The 22567-nt window shown below is 39.8% G+C and overlaps 2 protein-coding genes across 18 annotated transcripts in view; one reads left to right on the top strand and one right to left on the bottom strand.

Moving 5' to 3' along the window:
* LOC105473041 (uncharacterized) overlaps positions 1 to 16230 on the bottom strand; it is a 419449-nt gene extending 403219 nt beyond the window's left edge. For 13 of the 15 annotated variants that reach the window (XR_011625087.1, XR_011625090.1, XR_011625086.1 and 10 more), the window contains exons 1-2: positions 15756 to 16230; positions 4487 to 4682 (exon numbers count right to left, since the gene is read on the bottom strand). The gene's annotated coding sequence lies outside the window, so the exon portion shown is untranslated. Of the gene's footprint in view, positions 1 to 4486; positions 4683 to 15657 lie in introns of all 15 variants that reach the window. The other 2 variants (XR_982021.3, XR_011625091.1) reach the window with 2 other exon arrangements.
* Positions 16231 to 16452: 222 nt separating this feature from the next.
* The window catches only part of TARS1 (threonyl-tRNA synthetase 1), a 37763-nt gene continuing 31648 nt past the window's right edge, over positions 16453 to 22567 (top strand). For 2 of the 3 annotated variants that reach the window (XM_011726595.2, XM_011726597.2), the window contains exons 1-2: positions 16453 to 16590; positions 20767 to 20847. In XM_011726595.2, coding sequence (XP_011724897.1) covers positions 16534 to 16590; positions 20767 to 20847 — 138 coding nt within the window. In that variant the 5' untranslated portion in view covers positions 16453 to 16533. Of the gene's footprint in view, positions 16591 to 17286; positions 17311 to 20766; positions 20848 to 22567 lie in introns of those variants that run through there. The other variant, XM_011726596.3, reaches the window with a different exon arrangement.

Here is a 22567-nt window from a genome sequence, read left to right as displayed (position 1 = left end):
CAACAAGGTGAAGACAGGGCTTCTCTTCTGCTCTTCTCACTGCGTATTCCTTACTACATTTACAGAGCCTCGAATGTGGGCATTTTTTCAGGAAGCACATTTAGCTTAGAGGTCTCATAACACATCTGCTATTTTTCCAACTGATTGGCATTCAATTCAGATGGAACTTACTAAAATGAAACTTTCTCATTAAAGGTTTTGAAGGTGATTAGAAGTTGTGCATAGTTTGGTTCTTCCCAAGAACCCTACCCCAAAATATTCTTTTTTTTTTTTTTTTTTTTTTTTTGAGAAGGAGTCTCGCACTGTCGCCCAGGCTGGAGTGCAGTGGCGCGATCTCAGCTCACCGCAAGCTCCGCTTACAGGGTTCTCTCAGCCTCCCGAGTAGCTGGGACTACAGGCACCCGCCACAACGCCCGGATAATATATATATAGTAATTTTAATAGAGACGGGGTTTCACCGTGTTAGCCAGGATGGTCTCGATCTCCCGACCTCGTGATTCGCCCGCCTTGGCCTCCCAAAGTGCTAGGATTACAGGCGTGAGCCACTGCACCCGGACATTTTTTTTTAAATTCAACTTCTATTTTAGATTCAGGGGGGTACAGGTGCAGATGTGTTACCTGGGTATATTGCATGATATTCTTGATGTTTTAAAAATTGGCTCAGATAACCCCAATGGGCTATCTTTCTCCGGGCTCCGTTTTCTTTGAAGTCCGTGAGAGTAGGAAACAACCCCAGTGGAGCCGAGTGAGTCCCTGACTGGAGCCTTGGTCTCTGAATGTAAGTTTAACAAAAGCCTCAGGGTCACCCAAGTTATCATCAAGTGGGTAAGTAAAAAATGGAGGCGTGCAGACAAATTGGCAGTTCAAAAATTAAACTTATGTAGAAAGACAGTTCAACTGAGAAAGCATTTCACTTCTACAGCACCTTGGCTCACTTACTGATAATCTCTAAAGAGACATTTTTACAAAGTGAATTTGATCTGTAGCTATGCACTTTTTATGCACTTTTCTATGCACTTTTATCACCAGAACTCCCTTTCTATCAAAATAACAAGAATTTGAACTAAAACTTTAGAAAGGAAAAAGAATAATAATAATCAACTCAAGAGAGGAAAGGCAAGTGAAGCAGGATTTCTGTGGCTTTATTTCTTAAATTGATAAAAGACAGCATCAGAACAAATGGTGCCTCCAGGGCGCTTGGCGGCCCTCTCTGTCCTTCCATTGTGTAACCCTTAGGAAATGACTTAGTTAAAAATAAGAAACTTTAAAAAAATAGAATTTTCTCACCCAGATATTTAATTGGTTTATTTGCAGAGATAAAATATCCTTCTCTGACCTAAAGATGAACTTCCAAATTATATGAAATTTCATACAGAATGAGAGAATTTATTAAATTCAAAAAATGATGTTTTCGGGATTGGAGTTGTTGAAAAATAGCAACAAGATTTGAGCAATGGGAGGAGGTTTACACTGTTAATTATTTTATTGCTAACATTGTATCCAACTTAAGATAAATTTATTTTCTTTCCTAGATGGCTCTGGGATTAAAGCAAGTCTTGAACTCGAGGTAGAGTTTTGTAGCCAAGTTACAAGAGCTTGACAAACAAAATTTATCGTGGGAATGCTGAGGCCACCTTAACACAACAATGTGACTAGCACCACTATAATGTGATCAAAATGTGTGGGAAATAATTTGTTTCAGTAATAGACAAGAGAATATAAAATTGCCACACTGAAATATAGCACATTTTCTAACTGTTTGCTGATTCCAACATAACAATTTTGCAAAACATGAGGTGATTTGAGGGCATGTAGAAATTCAGTTAGCACACACGTGAGAGATATGGGCACGTGATATCCAACTTGTCTTGCTCCCTCTCTGAAACCAACTGGAATATTCCTGCAACAAGCAACTTTTGTTTTTTAAGTATAAGTTCATCAAGGGGATTTAAAAAGAGGTAGAAAAATACTGAAGCCTGACCACAGAAAACAGGAAAAACAGCAGAAGGCCTCAATTTTCCAACCCAGGAATAGATATAAAATACAACTGAAAATAGCTCAAGAAAGATATTACACAGATCCTGGCTTTCCCTCATTTTAGAAGTGAGCGGGGAAAGCAGAACAAAGATGGGGAGAGCGAATGCAACAGCTGGTCCCTTGCGGTCGCAAAGCTCCATCCTATTTGGACAGCCGTGGTTTTACCTGCATTCATGACACATCATATCTCAGTATTGATTCAGAGAGTGGTCCCATTTTCTCATCCCTGGAAGAATCTCTGTGATCACTTCTTAACTTTTGGAAAGTAGATCAGTCCAGCTACCTCATCATCCACAGAGAAGTTAACCTCTGGCCTTCCCATATGTTCTTCTAGTTCTTTAATGTTGAGCTCTTCCAGTTTCTGTAGCTCATCTCCACAGGGAGAGCTTTTCTTGGGAGAATGTAGCCATTCATGTTTTCTAACTGTCATCATCTTGATAGCTTACAACTATATAGGACTTTCCATTTTCCACAACTCCTTCAAATATCCCACATCACCTCTGTGCAGTAGTATTATTCTTCTCAGTTTACTGAGGCAGCAGAGCCAGTATTAACAGGCTCACTATTTATATCCATAATCCAACATTACCCTCACTCTGGAAAAAGGATTTATTGTAACTTCACAGTTATAAGAATTACATAAATGACTTCCCTATATAAGCAATATTTAACTGATTTTGGACACCAAGGCTTCATTTTGACCATTTTGTAGAAAATCCTTCTCAAAAAGCTTTATGTCACAAAGGACTGTCGATATAATTTAACCGGTTCTTGAAGACACAAGGTTGTAATTAGAAACATCTGCTATTTTGCAATGATGTAGATTAGTTTTGTTTCTTGGAGTCTAGCAATCCTCCCCTCTCATCAGGCTATCTGCTGCAATTCTGCCTCTTACAGCCCTGTTTCTGTCTCAAATCCTCTTGCACAACTAAATATTAGGAATCATAAATTAGAGAACCACGTTTATTAAAAACTGCATGTTAGATAAAGTTCAAGGGATTACATAAAAATTAATGTTAATTAGTTTGGTTCAGAAACCTAAAAGTTATTTCACTTCTCAAAGAAAGCTGTTTTAAAAAAACTTATTTTCCATCCAGGGCCATCTTAAGAAAAGAAAACCTGAAATTCTCAAAGTCCGAAATTCAGATAAGCTAGGTGTGTGTGAACTTTAATTTCCACTTTTATTCACATCTACTCAATTTCTTACATCATCCTGTAAATTATCTTCAAACAGGGTTTCAAGGCAGTCTAGTAATCTATGAGTAATAACTACTTTTTATCTATTGTTATTGATATTATATTGAATCACAGAATTTTTGAACAATTGGTTCCCCAAATTACTTTGAGTGATAGCTCAAGAAGAAAAAGAAAAAATTATCATTACCAAAGTTGATAGCTGATGTAAAAACATCATTTCAAACATCATTCATTTTAAAAAGAGACGGCTCCATTGGAATAGAAATCAGGAGGTCTGGTATTAATGCTAGCTAGCTGTGTGAATTTAGCTAAGTAATTTGATCTATCTAATCCAAATAGTTTTTTTTTTTTAATTAACAGCCATGATTGAACAAATACAGTTTTTAAAGTCCTGCTCAACTCCCAGATCTTGATATTTACCAAAAAAAAAAAAAAAAAAAAAAAAAAAAAAAAAAACTTGAATAGCAAAAATCTGTGACAAGCGTGACATCTAGTGGCTTTTCAGTTTATATACATCCTGACGTATGAAGAATTCCAAGGAAGTCACCATTGATTACTATAATCTCATGCATGCAAATATTCAGAATTTTTAACTTAGAGGAATCTAGGGGATCATATACTTCAACCTTCTCATTTTCCACGAGTGAAAACTGAGAACCAAAGTGGTCATTTTTGTCCATGCTTAAGGTCACAGAGGTAGAGGTTGCCCAAAGCCTACTGACTCCCAATCCAGCATATTTGTCATTTACATTTGTACCCTCAAAAGCCAAACAAGGAAAGAAATAATACTTTAAAGAATTTTATTCCTTTGTGCAAAAGTATTTTCTGATATCAAATCTGTTAGTGATAATTACACTGTTTTGTAATGTTTGTTTACTTATTTATTTAAGTTTTCCCCTAAGTTTCAAGAGGTGAGAAACCCCAGGCCTCACTCATCTTTGTAGCTCCAGCACCCAGGCCTATATTGACCCTATCACTGATGTCCTTATCTATCTATCTATCTATCTATCTATCTATCTATCTATCTATCTATCTATCTAGCTATCTAGCTATCTATCTATCTAATCTATCTCTATCATCTAATCTATTATCTATCATCTATCTATCATCTCTATAAAGCAAGAATTAATAGTACATTGTCAATATATCCTTTTTAAAATGTAGTGGGCGGTAATTTTATAAAATGAGCACATATTGTATATGATATGTGTGACCAAAAGGAAAACACATTTATCGGACTGGTTTTTCCCACCTTTCCTTTGAAAAACCACGTATTTCCCTTCTGCATTATTTTGGTGGGGCTGACCCAGTCTCTTGCAGTCCCAGTGAGTTCATGACCAAAGCTTGGTGAGTCTCCATTTGTCTTCCAGTGGGTACAGTGACTGACTCAGGGACTTTTCTGCTAAAGTCACTGGGAAAGATGGCTCCTCTTCCTCTGGGATCTTGAGCTGTAAAGATGTAAAGATAAAATAGAAAAATTAGTGGCCCTTTTTTTTCCTGGCACATGGAAATCACTTTCGTAAAATTGAAGCTAGCACATGAAGGGAAGCAGAGATACAGACTGAATTCATCATTAAAGCCTCTGAATCTGGCCATGCCATTTTTTGTTTGTTTAAACTTGCTTGAGTGGGTTTCTGTCTCTTGAAATCAAGTGCTGATAATATTAAAATATATCACTGAAAGGCTGCGTGCGGTGGCTCATGCTTGTAATCCCAGCACTTTGGGAGGCCAAGGTAGCTGGATACTTGAGATCAGGAGTTTGAGACCAACCTGACCAATATGGTGAAACCCCGACTCTACTTAGAAAAAAAAAAAAATAGCTGGACATGGTGGCGCGTGCCTGTAATTCCAGCTACTTGGAAAGCTGAGGCAGGAGAACTGCTTACCTGGGAGGCGGAGGTTGCAGTGAGCTGAGATCATGCCACTGCACTCCAGCCTAGGTGACAGAGCAAGACTCTTGTCTCAAAAATAATAGTAATAATTAAAATATATGACTCAAAAAAACAATTTTTTGAGGACAAGTCTTTCAGTTCCCAACTATTTCCATGCAAAACAAGGCAGTTTTATCAACTCAGCTTGAAAATAGGAAATCATATCCAAATATGAGATATCAATTATGTCTTCCTCTTTCTCTTAATGCTTATATTGCAGCATCTGATTCAGCTATTGAAAATGTATTGCTGTCTTGTTTCAATCTTTTTTTTATCTTTAATTTTAGGTTCAGGAGTACATGTGCAGATTCGTTATATAGGCAAACTGTGTGTTTTGGGGGTTTAGCACACAGGTAATGTTGTTACCTGAGTAATAAGCACAGTACCTTATGGGTACTTTTCTGATCCTCTCCCTCCTCTTACCCTCTACCTTCAAGTAGGCCACAGTGTCTGTTGTTCTTATCCTAGTGGATCCATGTGTTCTCATTGTTTGGGCCCCATTTATAAGTGAGAACATGCGTATTCAGTTTTCTGTTCCTGCATCAGTTTGCTTAGGATAATGGCCTCCAGCTCCATCCATGTTGTCACAAAATATATGATCTCATTATTTTTTGTGACTGCATAGTATTCCATGGTGTATAGGTACCACATTTTCTTTATCTAGTCTACTATTGATGGGCATTTAGGTTGATTCTATCTTTGCTATTGTGGATAGTGCTGCAATGAACATACCATGCATGTGTCTTTATGGTAGAATGATTTATATTCCTTTGGGTGTATACCCGATAATGGAATTCCTAGGTTCAATGGTATTTCTGTTTTTAGAGTGTTAAGAAATCACCACACTGCTTTCCACAGTGGCTGAACTAATTTACATCCCCACCAGCAGTGTATAAGCGTTCCCTTTTATCCACAACCTTGCCAGAATCTGTTTTTTTAAATTTTTTTAATATTAGCCATTCTTACTGGTATGAGATAGTGTCTTATGGTGGTTTTGATTTACATTCCTCTAATTATTAGTGATGTTGAGCATTTTTTCATATGCCTATCGATTGCATGTATCTCTTCTTTGGAAAAGTGTTCATGTCCTTTGCTCACTTTTTAATGAGGTTGTTGGGGTTTGGCTTGCAAATTTGTTTAAGTTCCTTATTGATTTTGGACATTAACCCTTTGTCAGATGCATAGTTTGCAAGTATTTTCTCCAATTCTGCAAGTTGTCTGTTTACTCTGTTGATAAGTTTATTTTGCTGTGCAGAATACCTTTAGTTTAATTAGATTCCATTTGTCAATTTTTTTTGTTTTTGTTGCAATTGTTTTTGGCATCTTTGTCATGAAATCTTTGACAAGTCCTATGTCCAGAATAGTATTTCCTAAGTTATCTTCCAAGGATTTTATACTTTTAAGTTTTACATTTAAGTATTTAATCTACCTTGAGTCAATTTTTATATGTGTTATAATATATCCCCTATATTGCTAATCTTTATGTTGGGATATTTTATTTCTTCAAGCATACTGTAAACTCTCTAAAGGCACAAATCACAGAACACCCTAAAACAAAGTAGGCATTAGTAGATATATTCTTCAGGAATATAAAGTCTAAGTTGTATATACTATCCAGATTATGCATTACATTCTGAGAAAATAGTTTATAAGAGTTATTTCCTAAGGGGGAAAAAAAAACTCCTAACTAAACACACTAAAAACACACTATCTGCAGTAAGAGAGAGAATCTTTGCTTTTGTTGCAATTTCTTTTGATGTTTTTGTCATGAAATCTTTGTCTGTGCCTATGTCCTGTATGGTATTGCCTAGATTTTCTTCTAGGGTTTTTATAGTTTTGGGTTTCACATTTAAGTCTTTAATCCATCTTGAGTTAATTTTTGTATAGGTGTAAGGAAGGGGTCCAGTTTCTGTTTTCTACATATGGCTAGCCAGTTTTTCCAGCACCATTTATTAAACAGAGAATTCTTTCCCCATTGCTTGTTTTTGTCAGGTTTGTTGAAGATCAGATGGTTGTAGATGTGTGGTCTTATTTCTGAACTCTCTGTTCTGTTGGTCTATGTGTCTGTTTTTATACCAGGGCCTTGCTGTTTTGGTTATTGTAGCATTTTAGTATAGTTTGAAGTTGGGCAGCATGATGTTTCCTGCCTTGTTCTTTTTGCTTAGGATTAAGGAACTTAAAAAAATTTATTTAAAAAAAAAACAAAAAACAAACAAACAAACAAAAACATTAAAAGGCCAGGCATGGGCTAGGCACGGTGGCTCACGCTTGTAATCCCAGTACTTTGGGAGGCCAAGGCGGGTGGATCACGAGGTCAGGAGATCGAGACCATCCTGGCTAACATGGTAAAACCCTGTCTCTAATAAAAATAAAATAAAATAAAAATTAGCCAGGTGTGGTGGCAGGCGCCTGTAGTCCCAGCTACTCAGGAGGCTAAGGCAGGAGAATGGCATGAACCTGGGAAGCAAAGCTTGCAGTGAGTGGAGACTGTGCCACTGTACTCCAACCTGGGTGACAGAGTGAGACTCTGTCAAAAAAAAAAAAACACACACACACACACACAAAACCCACAACCCATTAAAATTGCGCAAAGGACATAAGCAGACACTTCTCATTTATGTGGCCAACAAACATTAAAAAAAAAAAATCCCAACATCCCTGACCATTAGAGAAGTATAAATCAAAGCCACAATGAGATATCATCTCACACCAGTCAGAATGGCAATTATTAAAAAGTCAAGAAATAACAGATGCTGATGAGGCTGTAGAGAAATAGGAATGCTTTTACACTGTTGGTGGGAATGTACATTAGTTCAACCATCGTGGAAGACAGTGTGACGATTCCTCAGAGACTTAGAACCAGAAATACCATTTGACCCAGCAATCCCATTACTGGGTATATACCAAAAGGAGTATTAAAAAATTCCATTATAAAGATACATTCATGCATATGTTCACTGCAGCACTATTCACAATAGCGAAGACATTGAATCAACCCAAATGCCCATCAATGATAGACTGGATAAAGAAAATGTGGCACATATACACCATGGAGTACTATGCAGTCATAAAAAGGAATGAGATCATGTCCTCTGCAAGGACGTGGATGAAGCTGGAAGTCATTATCCTCAGCAAACTAATGCAAGGACAGAAAACCAAACACCACATGTTCTCACTTATAAGTGTGAGTCGAACAATGAGAACACATGGACACAGGGAGGGGAACAACACCCACTGGGGTCTGTCGGGGGTGGCGGGGAGGGAGAGCATCAAGATAAATAGCTAATGCATGTGGGGCTTAATACCTCAGTGATGGGTTGATAGGTCCAGGAAACCACCATGGCACATGTTTACCTATGTAACAAACCTGCACTCCTGCACATGTATCCCAGAACTTAAAATTAAATTAAATTAAATTAAAAAGATAGAGAATCATGTAATTTGCAGAATTATCCCAAGTGGTTGGTGTCATGTGGCAGTAGTTACTAATTTTCCACCAAAATATTTTCTTCCCCTCAGTAACAGAAATTAAGTGAGGTACATGACTCTCTAGCTAGAGGCCAGATTCCTCAGCCTCCCTAGAAGCTATGCAACTCAGTTTGGACCAGTGAGATATGAGTAGAAGTAACTATGTGCCACTTCTGTGTCTGGGCCTTAAAACACTTGGAATAAGCAATTCCACTCTTTTTTTGCAAATTGAAATGCAGAAGTGCCAGCAACCCAAGTACAACCATGCAGATGAGAACTCTCTAGAGAAAGGGTTAACAAATTATCACCCATAGACCAGTCACTTGGTTTTGTAAATAAAGTTCTATTGGAACACAGCTATGTCCATTTGTTTAGAAAGTATATATAGCTGCCTTTGCACCACAATGACAGAGAACTTAAGTAATTGCAACAAAGATCATGTTGGGCTGCAAGCCTTAAATGTTTCCTATCTGGTGTTTTCAGAAAAAGTTTGCCAACTACCGCACTAGAGCAAAAAGATAGAAGGAACTTGGGTCCCTACATGATTGTAACAGAAAAATAAGTAAACATCTAGCTTACTGTCATTGTATTTTGGAGCCTCTCTTCTACCTCCGTTTAGCACATACTGTAACTATTATATCTTATTAATTGGATTTCTGTTTATATCTAATTGATAGAAATAGGGGCTTATGATGGCTAGGGGAAAGCATGAATGTGGCACCATGGTCTTGTTGGCTCCTAAGTAGGTTGTACCAGCAGAGGACTCCAATTTTATTAAGCTTCCAAGATGCTTCTCATTGAAAAAATGCAGCTGGCTATATGTATCCTTGAACTAGCATAGTGTCTCAGATTGAAATACTGGTATCAACATTTCCAAACTCAGTTCTTGAGAGATAATTTAAAATAGTCAATGGGAAGATATTATAATTAATTTACATGTCAACTTGACTGGACCATGGGTGCCCAGACATTTGGTTAAGGATTATTCTGCTTGTATCTGTGAGGTTTTCTGGATGAGATGAACATTTGAATGGGTGGAATGAGTAAAGAAGAGTGCCTTCCTCAATGCAGGTGGGCTTCATCCAACAATTAAAGACTTGGGTAGAACAAAAAGGCTGAGTAATAGGAACTCCTCCTGCCTGATTGCTTGAGTTGGAACATTGTGCCTTCAAACTTGACTGAAAAATGGGCTCTTCCTGAATCTTCAGCCTGCTGGCTTTTGGACTGGAACTTACACCACGGGCTCTCCTGGATCTCCAGCTTTCCAACTGTGGAACTTGGGCCTTCTTAGCCTCTATAATCATGTGAACCAATTCCTTCTAAGAAATCTCTCTGTCTCTTTATCTGTCTCTGTGTCTGTCTCTCTCCTCCCCTCTTTCTCTCTCTTCAGATAGGTAGGTAGGTAGGTTGGTAGATAGATAGATGGTAGATAGATAGATAGATAGATAGATAGATAGATAGTAGGTAGATGATTTTGTTTCTTTGAAGAACTTCAGCTAATATTCAGAATATTTTTTAGGTATACATATATTACTATATGTACTCATATATTGCTATATGAAACAGGACTTGAAAAAATGTTTTTATTCATAATCACATGTCACCATAATTGAATTATTGGGTGGGAAGTACTCAGAAACAACATGGATATGTACAGATTTGTTTGGAGGAAAAACTCTCAGACTATACAACTCAGAGAACTAGGCGATTCTTTACCAGCAAGCACTCAAGTTCTGTATTTTTAGAAAGACTTTCCAGTTACTGCCTTTATATGCATTTTTATTTTTGATTTGATGATGCCCAAAAGGTTGTACAGATGGGTTTTCATTTTTTAGACCAGTATTCCTAACTGTAATTTTGCCCCATGGGACATTTGGCAATGTCTGAAAGCATTTTTGGTCATGACAACTGGGAGAAGAGTGCTATTGATATTCAGTGGGTAGAGGCCAGGGATCCTGCTAAGCACTTATAGTACACAGAACAGTGGCTTCTCTCAACAAATAATTATTTAGCCCCAAAATTTCAATAGTGCTGAGGGTGTGAAAAATCCTGGTTCAGACAACACTTTTGATATCTGAGTAAGGCCACATATCAAAGTCTAGCAGCCATTTATTTAGTGAAGATGAACTCACAGCCCTTCCTGGAAACTGTTTTTTATAGAGGGAGGTAGGATGAAGAAAAGTGTGAGGTCCTAAAGTACCTTCAGGGAATGGCACAGATACTCTGCAAAGAAATGAGAAGGGAGGAACGCCAGAGGCAAATGCACAATTCTACACATTTAACAACTTACTTTGGAGGTAAGTATACCCTTTGGAGATGAGGTTCAGAACCTCCTAAAAGCTATCCAGAATGTATTCCTCATATGCTAGGCCTCTCAAAGCTATTTTAAATCTGTCTTAGTCCATTTTGTATTGCTGTAACAGAATACCATAGCTAGGAGATTTACAAAGAGAATTAACTTCTTTCTTAAATTCTGGAGGCTGGGAAGTCCAAGGTCAAGGGGCCTATACCCAGTGAAAGCTATCTTGCTGCGTCATCCTATGGTGGAAAGTAGAAGGGAAAGAGAGCTCAAGAGAGAAAAAGAGCAAGAGGCGGCCAAACTCACTTTTATAGCATGCCCACTCTCATAATAACTAACCCACTCCCAAGAGAATGACATTACTCCATTCATGATGGCAGAGCTGTCATGACATAATCACCTCTTACTAGACTCCACGTCCCAACAGTTGCATTGGGGATTCAGTTTTTAACATATGAACTTTAGGGGACACAGTTAAATCATAGCAAAAGCTCTCAGCAAGGAAGAGATATGACAAAAATGAAAACAAATTGAGGGATATTATTCAGAATGATTCCAAATAAAGCTAGAGTAAACCAGAGAGAGTAACTGGCTAGAGCATTCATTCCCCCAAACATAATTAACTTTTATAGCCCTTTAGAATTTGCAAAGTACTTTGTATACATGTACTTTCATTTTATCCTCCCAACAAGTTCTAGAATCAGGTTTATTACTTCTATCACCATTTTATAGCTGAGGAACATGATTATATCACACAGGGTTCCAACAGAGAACAAAGGGCACACTTGAGTTAGAGTAATTTAAAGAGGGTTTATTTAAAAGAGATGAGAAGTATAGGGAGTCAGGATCCTACAAATAGTAATTGTGGGAAATCTGTAACCACATCTAGGCCAGGCAGGGTGAGGGTAGCCTGCATTTGCTGGAACCCAGAAGGGAAGTGTTGTGTAGTGATTGCTATGAGATCAGCAGTGACCTTTGGTTGTGAAACATCAACAGCCCAAGGCAACCTCCTCCCAGGGAAGGACCAGGGGTATACATGTCCTGATTTTGTTTTCTTCCCTCCCAACTCCTGCTGGAAGCAACGGGAGGCCAACGGCCCAGAAGTACATTGGTACAGGCCACACCTTTTCCCCTTCAACATCCTCTATAGCTTTTCATCCACATGAAAAGTGTGCGCCTCCAACACAAGGGACACATGAAGTCCCTTTAGAATGTGTATCATCATGGAGTGATCTTGATTCAATCATACTCCCTCATGAGAACTAAAAAGTTAGCCACTTCTAGTACTCTTTATATATGATATATATAGAAGGAAAAGTTGGGGGAGTGGAAAAAGTGACAAAAAACATAACTTCTACAGGCCATACTTCTTTCTGGTCATGAGGGCTAATTTAGCAATCATAGCACTAGCACCAGCTCCATGGATGTACAACCTGGGCAGTCACACAGGGCTCAATACTTAGAAGCGCTCTGCACTTGGTTGCTGCTCCACTGTGCCTAGTAAATAGACTGAAATTAACAAGGAGCCCTACATTTTTATTTTGCATTAGGTTCTTCAAATTATGTAGCTAACATTGCATAACTCTGTTCTCCCAGCACCTATTCAAGTTATCCTTAACCTTTGTCAGGACCTCGCTAGACTGGGTTCTTTACCTAGAAGGATAGCCCAAACCTTCCTTCCTTCCTTGTCTTTGTTGGGTTCCCAGAGTTTCCAACAGCAGAACATTAGACAAGGAAGTACTAAAAAATGTCTCAGTGAATCTCAATCATGGCAGAGTTATTTACAACCACTTTCCTAAAAAGTATGTACAAGGCCAGTGTGGTGGTTTACACCTGTAATCCCAGCACGAGAGGCCAAGGTGACAGGATCATTTGAGGCCAGGAGTTTGAGACCAGCTGGGCAACAAAGCAAGACCCTGTCTCTACAAAAAAAATCTCCTTCTTGACAAAGTTGTCCTTTAGGTAGAAGAAACCCATTTGTCCCTTTGTAATGAGGATCAATCACTTTGGCCAGAAAAACAACCCCCAATTCTGCCTGTGAGTGCAGCAGTACGTGAAGCCCCACATAGGGTGTACTCTTAGGCCAACTGATCAGAACCATGACTGTGCTCCCTGATAGAAGCATTCTTCCCTCAGGGACTAGTTTCTTCAAAACCATCCAGCCCAAGGTTGTAGGAACCAGAAGCAAAAATTATTCAAATGAGTAATTAAGGATTGATAATGAAGAAGACTGTTTTGCCCCTGAACCGATAGAGAGATGGTTATGTACAAACTTCTACTATTTGTAACACTATTTGTAGCATATCACAGAATTTTGATTCACCTCTCATGGCAGAGCTATTGACAACCACTTTCCTAAAAAGTATGTAGGAGGCCAGTGTGGTGGTTCACACCTGTAATCCCAGCACGAGAGGCCAAGGTGAGAGGATCATTTGAGGCCAGGAGTTTGAGACCAGCTAGGCAACAAAGCAAGACCCTGTCTCTACAAATAAAAATAAAAATAATAAATTAATGTAAAAAAATTTTAAAGTATGTAGGGTAGTGGGTGATACAGTTTGGCTGTGTCCCTACCAAAAATCTCATCTTGAATTGTAATCACCATAATCCCCATGTGTCAAGGGTGGGACTAGGTGGAGGTAATTGGATCATGGGGCAGTTTCCCCATGTTGTTCTCGTGATAATGAGTGAGTCTCATGAGATCTAATGGTTTTATAAGTGTCTGGCATTTTCCCTGCTGGTACTCATTCTCTCTCCTGCTGCTCTGTGAAGAGGTACCTTCTGCCATGATTGTAAATTTCCTGATGCTTCCCCAGCCACACAGAACTGTGAGTCAATTCAACATCTTTCCTTTATAAATTACCCAGTCTCAGGTATTTCTTCATAGCAGAGAATGGGCTAATACAGTGGGCATAAATTATAACACTGAGAATAAATCAGAAGTTTCTTTTTTGTTGGCAAATACACAAAAGTTGCATAACCGTGTTTTGTGCTTTAGGTCTGAGATGTGCTGGAGGCTCCCGCGATCTTTGCTTAGCTCTAAATACACACATAGTAAAAAAAATCTTCCTAACACCAGAGGGCACTGTGCTACAGGGATACCTCTGCGAGATTCCCACACTAGCAACTCCGTTACAGCTTCCCCTATGTTCCTGCACCACAGTCAACCTGTTAGAAATGCCTTCTGCTTTTTCTTTTTGCCATCCTTAAATGAGGACTGTTTCTCCCTTGTAATCCTCTCAACAGAATTCCTCTTCTCCCTACCATAACCTGTGTCTCTGGGATTGTATACACAAGTTTCTGAAGCCCTCTGAGGGGTGGGTAATCATGCTGTGATTCTTCCTGTGTATACATGTTAAGTAAATTTGTATGTTTTTTCTATTAATTTACCTCATGTCAGTGATTTTCAGCCAAACTTCAGAGGGCTAAGGGGACCTCTCCTCTTGGCACTTACAATAGTATGTGCTGGTAGTTTCATGTAGTTCTTGGTAGAACTTACTGGTTCAACTTGTTCTTTCACTATGTGTGTATTTAGAGCTAAGCAAGTTTACTATATCTATCTATCTATATCTATCTATCTATCTATCTATCTATATTTTTTTACTGCTCTGTAGCTGACACTTTGATTTCAGTAACAGTCGTTTTCTTTTCTTTTTTCTTTGAGATGAGGTCTTACTCCATTACCCAGGCTGGAGTGCAGTGGCAAAATCATAGCTCACTACAGACTCAAACTCCTGGACTCAAGCAGTCCTTCTGCCTCAGCCTCCCAAGTAGGTAGGACTGCAGGCTCACACCACCAAACCCAGTTAATTTTTTAATTTTTTATTTTATCTATTTATTTGAGACAGTCTTGCTGTGTTGCCCAGGCTGGAGTACAGTGATGTGATCATAGCTCACTGCAGCCTTGATCTCCCAGGTTCAAGTGATCCCCTCGCCTCAGCCTCCTGAATAGCTGGGACTACAGGTGCACATCACCATGCTTGGCTAATATATATATATTTTTAATTTTTAGTAGACACGAGGTCTCACTATGTTACCCAGACTCGTCTTGAACTCCTGAGCTTAAGCTCTCCTCCTACCTTGCAAGTTTACAGTTTTTAAAAAATGTATTTTATCTCCTTGATTGAAAACTTCACGAAAGCACACTTTGTGTATTTTTGCCAGCACCTGGAAGATGTAAACCTATCACACAGCAGATGTTCAATAAATGTCGAGTGTTGAGACAAAACTTGCTTAATTTTTCAATCAAGGTTTGCAAAATTACCTCTTAATTTGTATTATAAAAGAAGTCAAAACCCATTTACTAACTAGACCTAGAAGAAAGTTTATAATGAGACTAGATTATTAGTAGTGCTTGATGTTCCAGGAGTTATATTCAATTTTAATAGGCTTAGATAGACCAAACTAACTCCCCATATTTAAATTAGAATGAGAATCAACGGGATCTACTCTTACCTTCTAATGTAAAACAATTTAATTATGCTCATTAGACACGTTTGCCTGAATTGTATCTTAATTTTAACTAAGTATAATGAAAACCAGAGAGCTCAAGATTATTGAGTTTGCTAGATGCAGAAAATTATAGGTTAACAATTATATTTAACTGCTATGTAACATTGTTTCTAGCAGCTTCTCTTAACCCCTTGTTCCCTGAAGGCAGAGAGTTGTAGAGAACAGAACTGATGTTTAAAAAGAAAAATCCACAAAACGTGGTGATGGAGTACGTACGTGAAGTTGTGCCCATTGCGCTTCTGATTTCAAATAAGTAATTGTTTTAAATTGCCTACTAACATAAACTTTAAAAGCCCAGTCGATTCCAAACACACCTAGGAGTGAAAATCCATGGTTATTTCCTTGGGTGAGCTTTATTGTATTTTTGCGGGCGCTATAGAAATGCTCCCCCAGGCAGTACAGATCAGCAGCGGCTAGCAGTGAAGAATGTTCAAGGAAGGGTTTGTCCCCGATCACTAGGACTCGGGGCTTGGGGAGCCTGGACTGCCATGAGGAAGGCTCGATTCACCACTACAGACAGGGAGCCAGAGACCTGAGTAGTGCCGAGAAGTCGGCAGTCGCGCCAGGTCAGAAAGCGCCGAAGCCGCAGGAAATTCCGGACTCCATCCCTGGATTTGTTCCAGTGTCGAAGATGGTATCCAGGTCGCCGAAGTTTATGCCAAGACCGACTTATTATCTACGGTGTCCGGGAAGGTCCATGATTGTGCGACATAAAGGCAGAAGGGAGGAAGGCGCAAGCGCATTGGGGACTTGACTCTGAAAAGCGTCCAGACCAAGGTCTGCGGAGAGTAAGCCTGTAGCTCCTCCTCACCCGCCACAACCTGATTTCCTAGAAGGGCTCTGTCATCCAAAAAGATTTTCCATTGGCTTAGAGGAGGCAGGGCCCGTCTTCCCCCGTTATCCATTGGCTGCCCCTTCCGCCGCAAGTTGGGGGCGGGGTTAGGGCGCCTGTCGATTGCATCAGCTGGTCCAGTGGAGGCCAAGTGGCGCAAGCGCAGTGTTCCCGGGCCCTAGCCCACCTGCGACCCGCCTCTTTGCTCTTCTCCTCTAGGCCGTCGCTTTCGGGTTCTCTGATCGCTTCGTCGTTCGCCAATGTTTGAGGAGAAAGCCAGCAGTCCTTCAGGGAAGATGGGAGGCGAGGAGAAGCCGGTGAGCAGACCTGGTGGGACCCAGAGACCAGCCTGGGACTCTCGTGGGTGCAGACGCTCCCTCGCGGCGGGGGCAGGGGTCAGGAAGCAGGAAGCGGCCGGTACCGCGTGGGTCGGAGGAGTCGGGGACGGTGGGACTCATGGAAAGTCGGAACCCCCTTTGGGAACCGTCCATTCATAAATTAGGGTGGGGCCTTGCAGTTCATCTCTGGGTCCATTCTCTTTACAGATGAGGAAACAGACCTTGATTGAGTGACTTGTTCAGAGCCTCACATCTACAGTAGTTAGACGCGGAGACAGAATGAGAATCTTAGGCTTGGGGCTTCCAAACTCGGGTTTGTGGCTTACTGTAAGCGGGAAACATATTGCAGAGCCTTATTTAATCAATCTCCTAAGATCCTGCGGGGGTAAAGAGCTCCATTTTGAGGAAAGGAAAACCGAGTCCCTGAGATCTGACCCAACTTGTCCAAGTTTGGGTGGTTAAGTCTACATTTTGCCCGGCACTGAGCTGGGCGGTGGAGGTGGGAAGATGAGTAGGGCCCAGTTCCCCGACTTTGAGGGCCTCACAGGCTGATGTGTAAGAGACAGGAAAACAGCCCTAGTGCTTTGTGATCAGCTGTGTGGTATTACAGAAGAGGAAGCTTAGGAGGGCTCTTTCGAATTGAGTTTGGAAGAATGATTTCACCAGGAAAACAGGCAGAACGGGGCTTCCCACATAAAGGTAGGGAAGGCAGTGAAAAGGGGCACGCAGGTGAATTGTCTTTCGGGTTGTTTGCAAGAGATATGCCAGAAGGGTTAAAGGAACAGCAGTCAGAAAGATCTTAGGCAACAAGGATGTTTGCTACTTGTATTCTATACATGAAGGATCTTAAGCAGGAAGATTGAATTTGTCAAAGTCACGCTGGCATTGGGGTAGAAGGCGAGGCCACATGCAGAAAACTGTTGTAATAGTCCAAGTGAGAAGTGGTGGCATCTTGAGCTAAGGGAGCCTCTATCCCAAGTCTGTGACAGGACAAGTCACTTAAAAGCCAAAACTTTTTCTTGGTTGTCTACTCGGAATTGAATGGAGCACATTCTAAACCAAGTAAATTTAGTTCGAGATGATAAATGGTGACAATACATAGTTTTTTGTTCACATAAAATGGTATTTTTACTATTTTGTAACTTTTTTTTTCGCTTAATAGGATGTGGTCAACAACTTTCCATGTCCATAAATATTCTCCTGTACTATTCTTAATTGGACTTAATATGTATGGTTAACAAATATGTACTTTTTCCTTCCTGTAATAGTTATACAACGGTTAATATTTATTTTGAGTACTAAGTACGGGTTTGGCACTGTATTAATGTATTCCATGAATTAACTCATTCAGTCTTTTGTGTTTATTTATTTATTTATTTATTTTTGTTGAGACGGAGTCTTGCTCTGTCACCCAGGCTGGAGTGCTGTGGCCGGATCTCAGCTCACTGCAAGCTCTGCCTCCCGGGTTTACACCATTCTCCTGCCTCAGCCTCCCAAGTAGCTGGGACTACAGGCGCCCGCCACCTCGCCAGGCTAGTGTTTTGTATTTTTTTTTTAGTAGAGACAGGGTTTCACTGTGTTCGCCAGGATGGTCTCGATCTCCTGACCTTGTGATCCGCCCGTCTCGGCCTCCCTAAGTGCTGGGATTACAGGCTTGAGCCACCGCGCCCAGCCCAGTCTTTTGTTTTTTGTTTTGTTTTGTTTTGTTTTTTCCCTGTCGCCCAGGCTGGATGGAGTGCAGTCGTGCGATGTCGGCTCACTGCAAGCTCCGCCTCCCGGGTTCACGCGATTCTACTGCCTCAGCCTCCCGAGTAGCTGGGACTACAGAAGCCCGCCACCACGCCCTGCTAACTTTTTTTTTTTTTTTTTGTATTTTTAGTAGAGACGGGGTTTCACCGTGTTAGCCAGGATGGTCTCGATCTCCTGACCTCGTGATCCGCCCGCTTCGACTTCCCAAAGTGCTGGGATTACAGGCCTAAGCCACCGCTCCCGGCCTCATTCAATCTTCTTGATAACGCTATGAACTGGGTTCTGTTATTATCTCCATTATACAGATGAGAAAGCAGGCATAGGAACAGTAACTTGCTCAAACCAAGTATCCCTTTTTTTCCCCTTTCTCAAACCCAGTATCCTATAGCAAATACTAATAACCCCTGTGCTGTTCTGAGTGAGTCAGGGACAGATCATTCCTGAGAAAGGTAATTCTGTAGCTTCTGTTAACAATCCAGTTCTGCTTCCCAATTTTTGGGTTGAAATTTTAGATTACTTGTATGTAGATGTACATAACATATATACTCAGGGAAATAGAGAACAGTTGCCCACTCTCTTCCCAGTGTTGTAGAAAAGAGGTAATAGGCCTCAGGGTTCCAGAGAGACCTGTCGTAATGTCCCACCTCTACTACTTAATGATACAAGTGGGCAAGTTGCTTCTTTGAGCCAATGTTCTTGTTTATAAAACGGAGCCGTATTTAGAACCAGAAAAACTTTGTGGTGATTGTCTCTCTCTCTCTCTCTGTCACTACCCCTGTTTGTTTGGCAAATGATCAAAACCCAAATAATCTTATCAGAAATATAAAACTTATTTTATTATCTTTCAACTTTAAACCTGCACACACCTGCAGTTTTCTTTTTACCCAGTATACTTGATTAGTTACCTCACTTCTACTGTATGACAAAGGATCTGTTGAATCTAAATGAACCTTTAAAGTTTATTAAATCCAGACTCGTGGAGTAGGGGGGAATTTTAGCTCAGCATGAAATTAGGAGTCATATTTTAAAACTAGTTTTTTTTTAAATTATACAAGTAACACGTTTTATAGGATTTAAAAGACAGTGACCAAAATGTCCATCAACTGATAAATGGATAAGTAAGCAATGGAATATTATTTGATAATAAAAAGGTACAATGACAAGTATTGATACATGTTACAACCTGGTGATCTTGAAATTATTATGCTAACTAAAAGAAGCCTGTCACAAAAGACCACATAATGTGTGATTCTATTTATATGAAATTCCTAGAATAGGCAAATCCATAGAAACAGAAACTAGATTAATGGTTGCCAGGGTCTGGAGTTGAAGGCAACAGGGAGTGAACTGCTAATGGATACAAGGTTTCTTTTTGAGGGTGATGAAAATACTCTAAAATTGATGGTAGCGATAGTTGCACAACAGTGAATACCTAAAAACCATTGAATTGTATACTTTACATGGGTAACTTGTATGATATATGGATTGTATCTTAAAACTTTAAAAAACTAAAGGTCACAAACATGCAAACTAAATAAAATCCCCCCCTTTACATTCCTGGCACAGGATTTATTACTTTAAAACTTTGTATGACTTCACTTACTTCTAATTGAAGCCTGTATTCCTTACGGTAACTTTTAGTTCTTCTGTGAGCATTAGTCTGTCTTACCTTGTATTACTTTCTAAAACAATCCTTCATTAATCAGCCTGGTTTAGTCATTTTTTCTCTCTTTAAATTTTAACGTTTCTGACAACAAGTTTATGTGTACACGTAGGACACATTGCCTCTATTCTCAAAATCCACCTGTTGAAATGCATTCCATCCTTTAAAGTTCTTACACTAGTCCTAGCTTATTTGACGTCTAATCATAGCGCTACTACTGTTCTTTTCTTCTCCGGGAGTTTCTCACACATGTATGCCTTACTTTCCCTGGAGAGACTAGGTTTACACATGGTAGGGATTGGGCCTTATATTTGCTTCTTCCATGGCTTTTGGTAACACTGGTGGAATTCATGGGCACACTTTGTATTCAGTTTGTTTGTTTGTTTGTTTTTCCTGGAAATATGCTTACTGAGTCAACTGCATGCTTCCCTGTGGCCATATGTTTGGTATGTGGTCCAAGTAAACCTGAAGCGAGAGTCACGGGAATAGTTAAAATAAAACAAATGAAATTTGAGGAGTTAAACATCGTTAGTAACTCCTTACTTTTTGAAGACTCGTCTTTATTGTAGTTGTTAACCTGTCTTTGCCAGTGATGAAATTGTTCAGTCTTTCAATATCAGATTTCCATTTTTTAAAAATTCAATAACAAATACTAAAATAACATTCTCAACACTTTTGCTGGGGCATCGCAGGGTGGAGGTGTCACATTAGATTAAAATATAAAACGTATTTTGCTTATTTAGATTGATGCTGGTGAAGAGAAGCGAAAGGAAGGAGGCAAAAAGAAGAACAAAGAAGGATCTGGAGATGGAGGTCGAGCTGAGGTAAAAGTTATCGCAGAGGGCTCTGTTATCAAAGGTTGGCAAATCACAGGGAACTTTCTGAGACTTTCTGAATGTGTAAGGATTCTAATGGTTTACATGGTGTTATAAGATGGTACTGGTTGGAAAAATCAGGAAGAAGAATTAGGAAAGGATAATCTGAGAGGGGAAAAAAGACTTTCAGTCTTTTGTTACTGTAAAAGGAAGCAACTGGCGTATGATTGTATAAGGTGATCTGATTGTGGGGTTGAATATAAAAATCAGAGAACAAAAGTTGGAGAGGAGACTGGTAATTATTCAGTTGCCAGACGTGATGCTAGCTCTCTGATTATTTCATTAAATGAGATGTTAAGGAATAGAGGCTTGGTGTTTGGGCTTACACTGAATACAACAAAAACCAAAGAAAGCCAGTTTTGTGACCGCCTCCTTGCCCTTTGTATCTGGACCTGCCCTAGGGTTGGCTTCTAAGCCAGGACAGATTCCCCTTAAGGCCTCTCAAGTCTGGAGAAAATGCTTTCCCTTCCCCAGGCTCACACTGAAAGGAACTGGCATATCAAAAGCCAACCTTAAATCAACCTGGTTCCTGAGTATTTTGCTTTTAGAGGCAGTTAAGCTTGTCTTTCTACTATATTTTTACTGCTGTGTACTGTGCTTCACTTTTTGCTGTAGTCATTAGTGCTGTTTTATTGGAGACTCTTTAGAAAGCTACCAGAAGGAAGAAGCACAAAGGAACAGCCTTTTTCGAAGTAGCACAATAAGCTGGCTTTTAAGAGCCACTTTTACAAACGCTGCAATTACTAAATGTACAGTGCCGTCATTTACTTTAGGGTAAGTTTATAGATGATCAAGTGTAGTGTTGCTTGGAACCCTACCTAACCATTTCTCTTACGGTTGATCAGTTGATCAGTCTTCCAACCATTATACCCCACTGTAATTGTGAAGAAAATTGTTGATTGTGAATTTAAAAATTTGCAAGCAAATGGAAAAATGCGTATGTTCCCTAATTTATTTTTTATACTTTCAATACAAACATACATGCTATTCCATCACAGCTTGAGAATTGACCTGGAAATAAGACAAAGAGTATAATTAGAAGACTCTTCTGAACAGAGAATTTTAAGTGGGACATGTGATTATTTATGTTTAACGATTGGTCTGGAAAAAAAGAGTGTACAGTGAACTGTCCAAGACCTTGGCCTTCCCCTCCAAGGGCAACATGCAGGTTTTATTCATCTCTGCAGTCACAGAGCCTGACACAGAGGGTATCTGCTGAATGAATGTTGAAGAAATTTTGACACAAAATTCTAATTGGGACATGCCAAGTGGCTATGATGATAAACCACAGTTAAGATACAGAGGGTAGTGCTGGTGGGGAGGTGTATAATGATGCTTTAGAGTGGATGGAAGCAGGTACTGTGCATTCGTCTGAGGGGTTCAGATTATGGTTATAGAATGACAGGCTCTGAGCTTTTAGTTAGTTCATGGATTCTTCACCATTGAAGATTATGGACCGTTGTGGCAATTTGATGAAAAGCTCCCAAAGAACAACTGAATGACTAAAGAAAGGGAGGGACCCCTGTGGGTGGGAATTACAAGGATATTAGGGCCTGGTACAGTGGTGGGAGCCAACCACTCGAGACTGAGTGGGAGGATCACTGGAGCGCACGAGTTTGGGGCCGAAATGTGCTGTGAATGTGCCTGTGAATTGTTACTGCACTCCAGC

This window comes from Macaca nemestrina, chromosome 6, assembly GCF_043159975.1.
Source record: "Macaca nemestrina isolate mMacNem1 chromosome 6, mMacNem.hap1, whole genome shotgun sequence".
Classification (NCBI taxonomy): Eukaryota; Metazoa; Chordata; class Mammalia; order Primates; family Cercopithecidae; genus Macaca; species Macaca nemestrina.
Note: the sequence above shows the minus strand (reverse complement) of the source record. Positions and strands in the feature narration are given on the sequence as shown.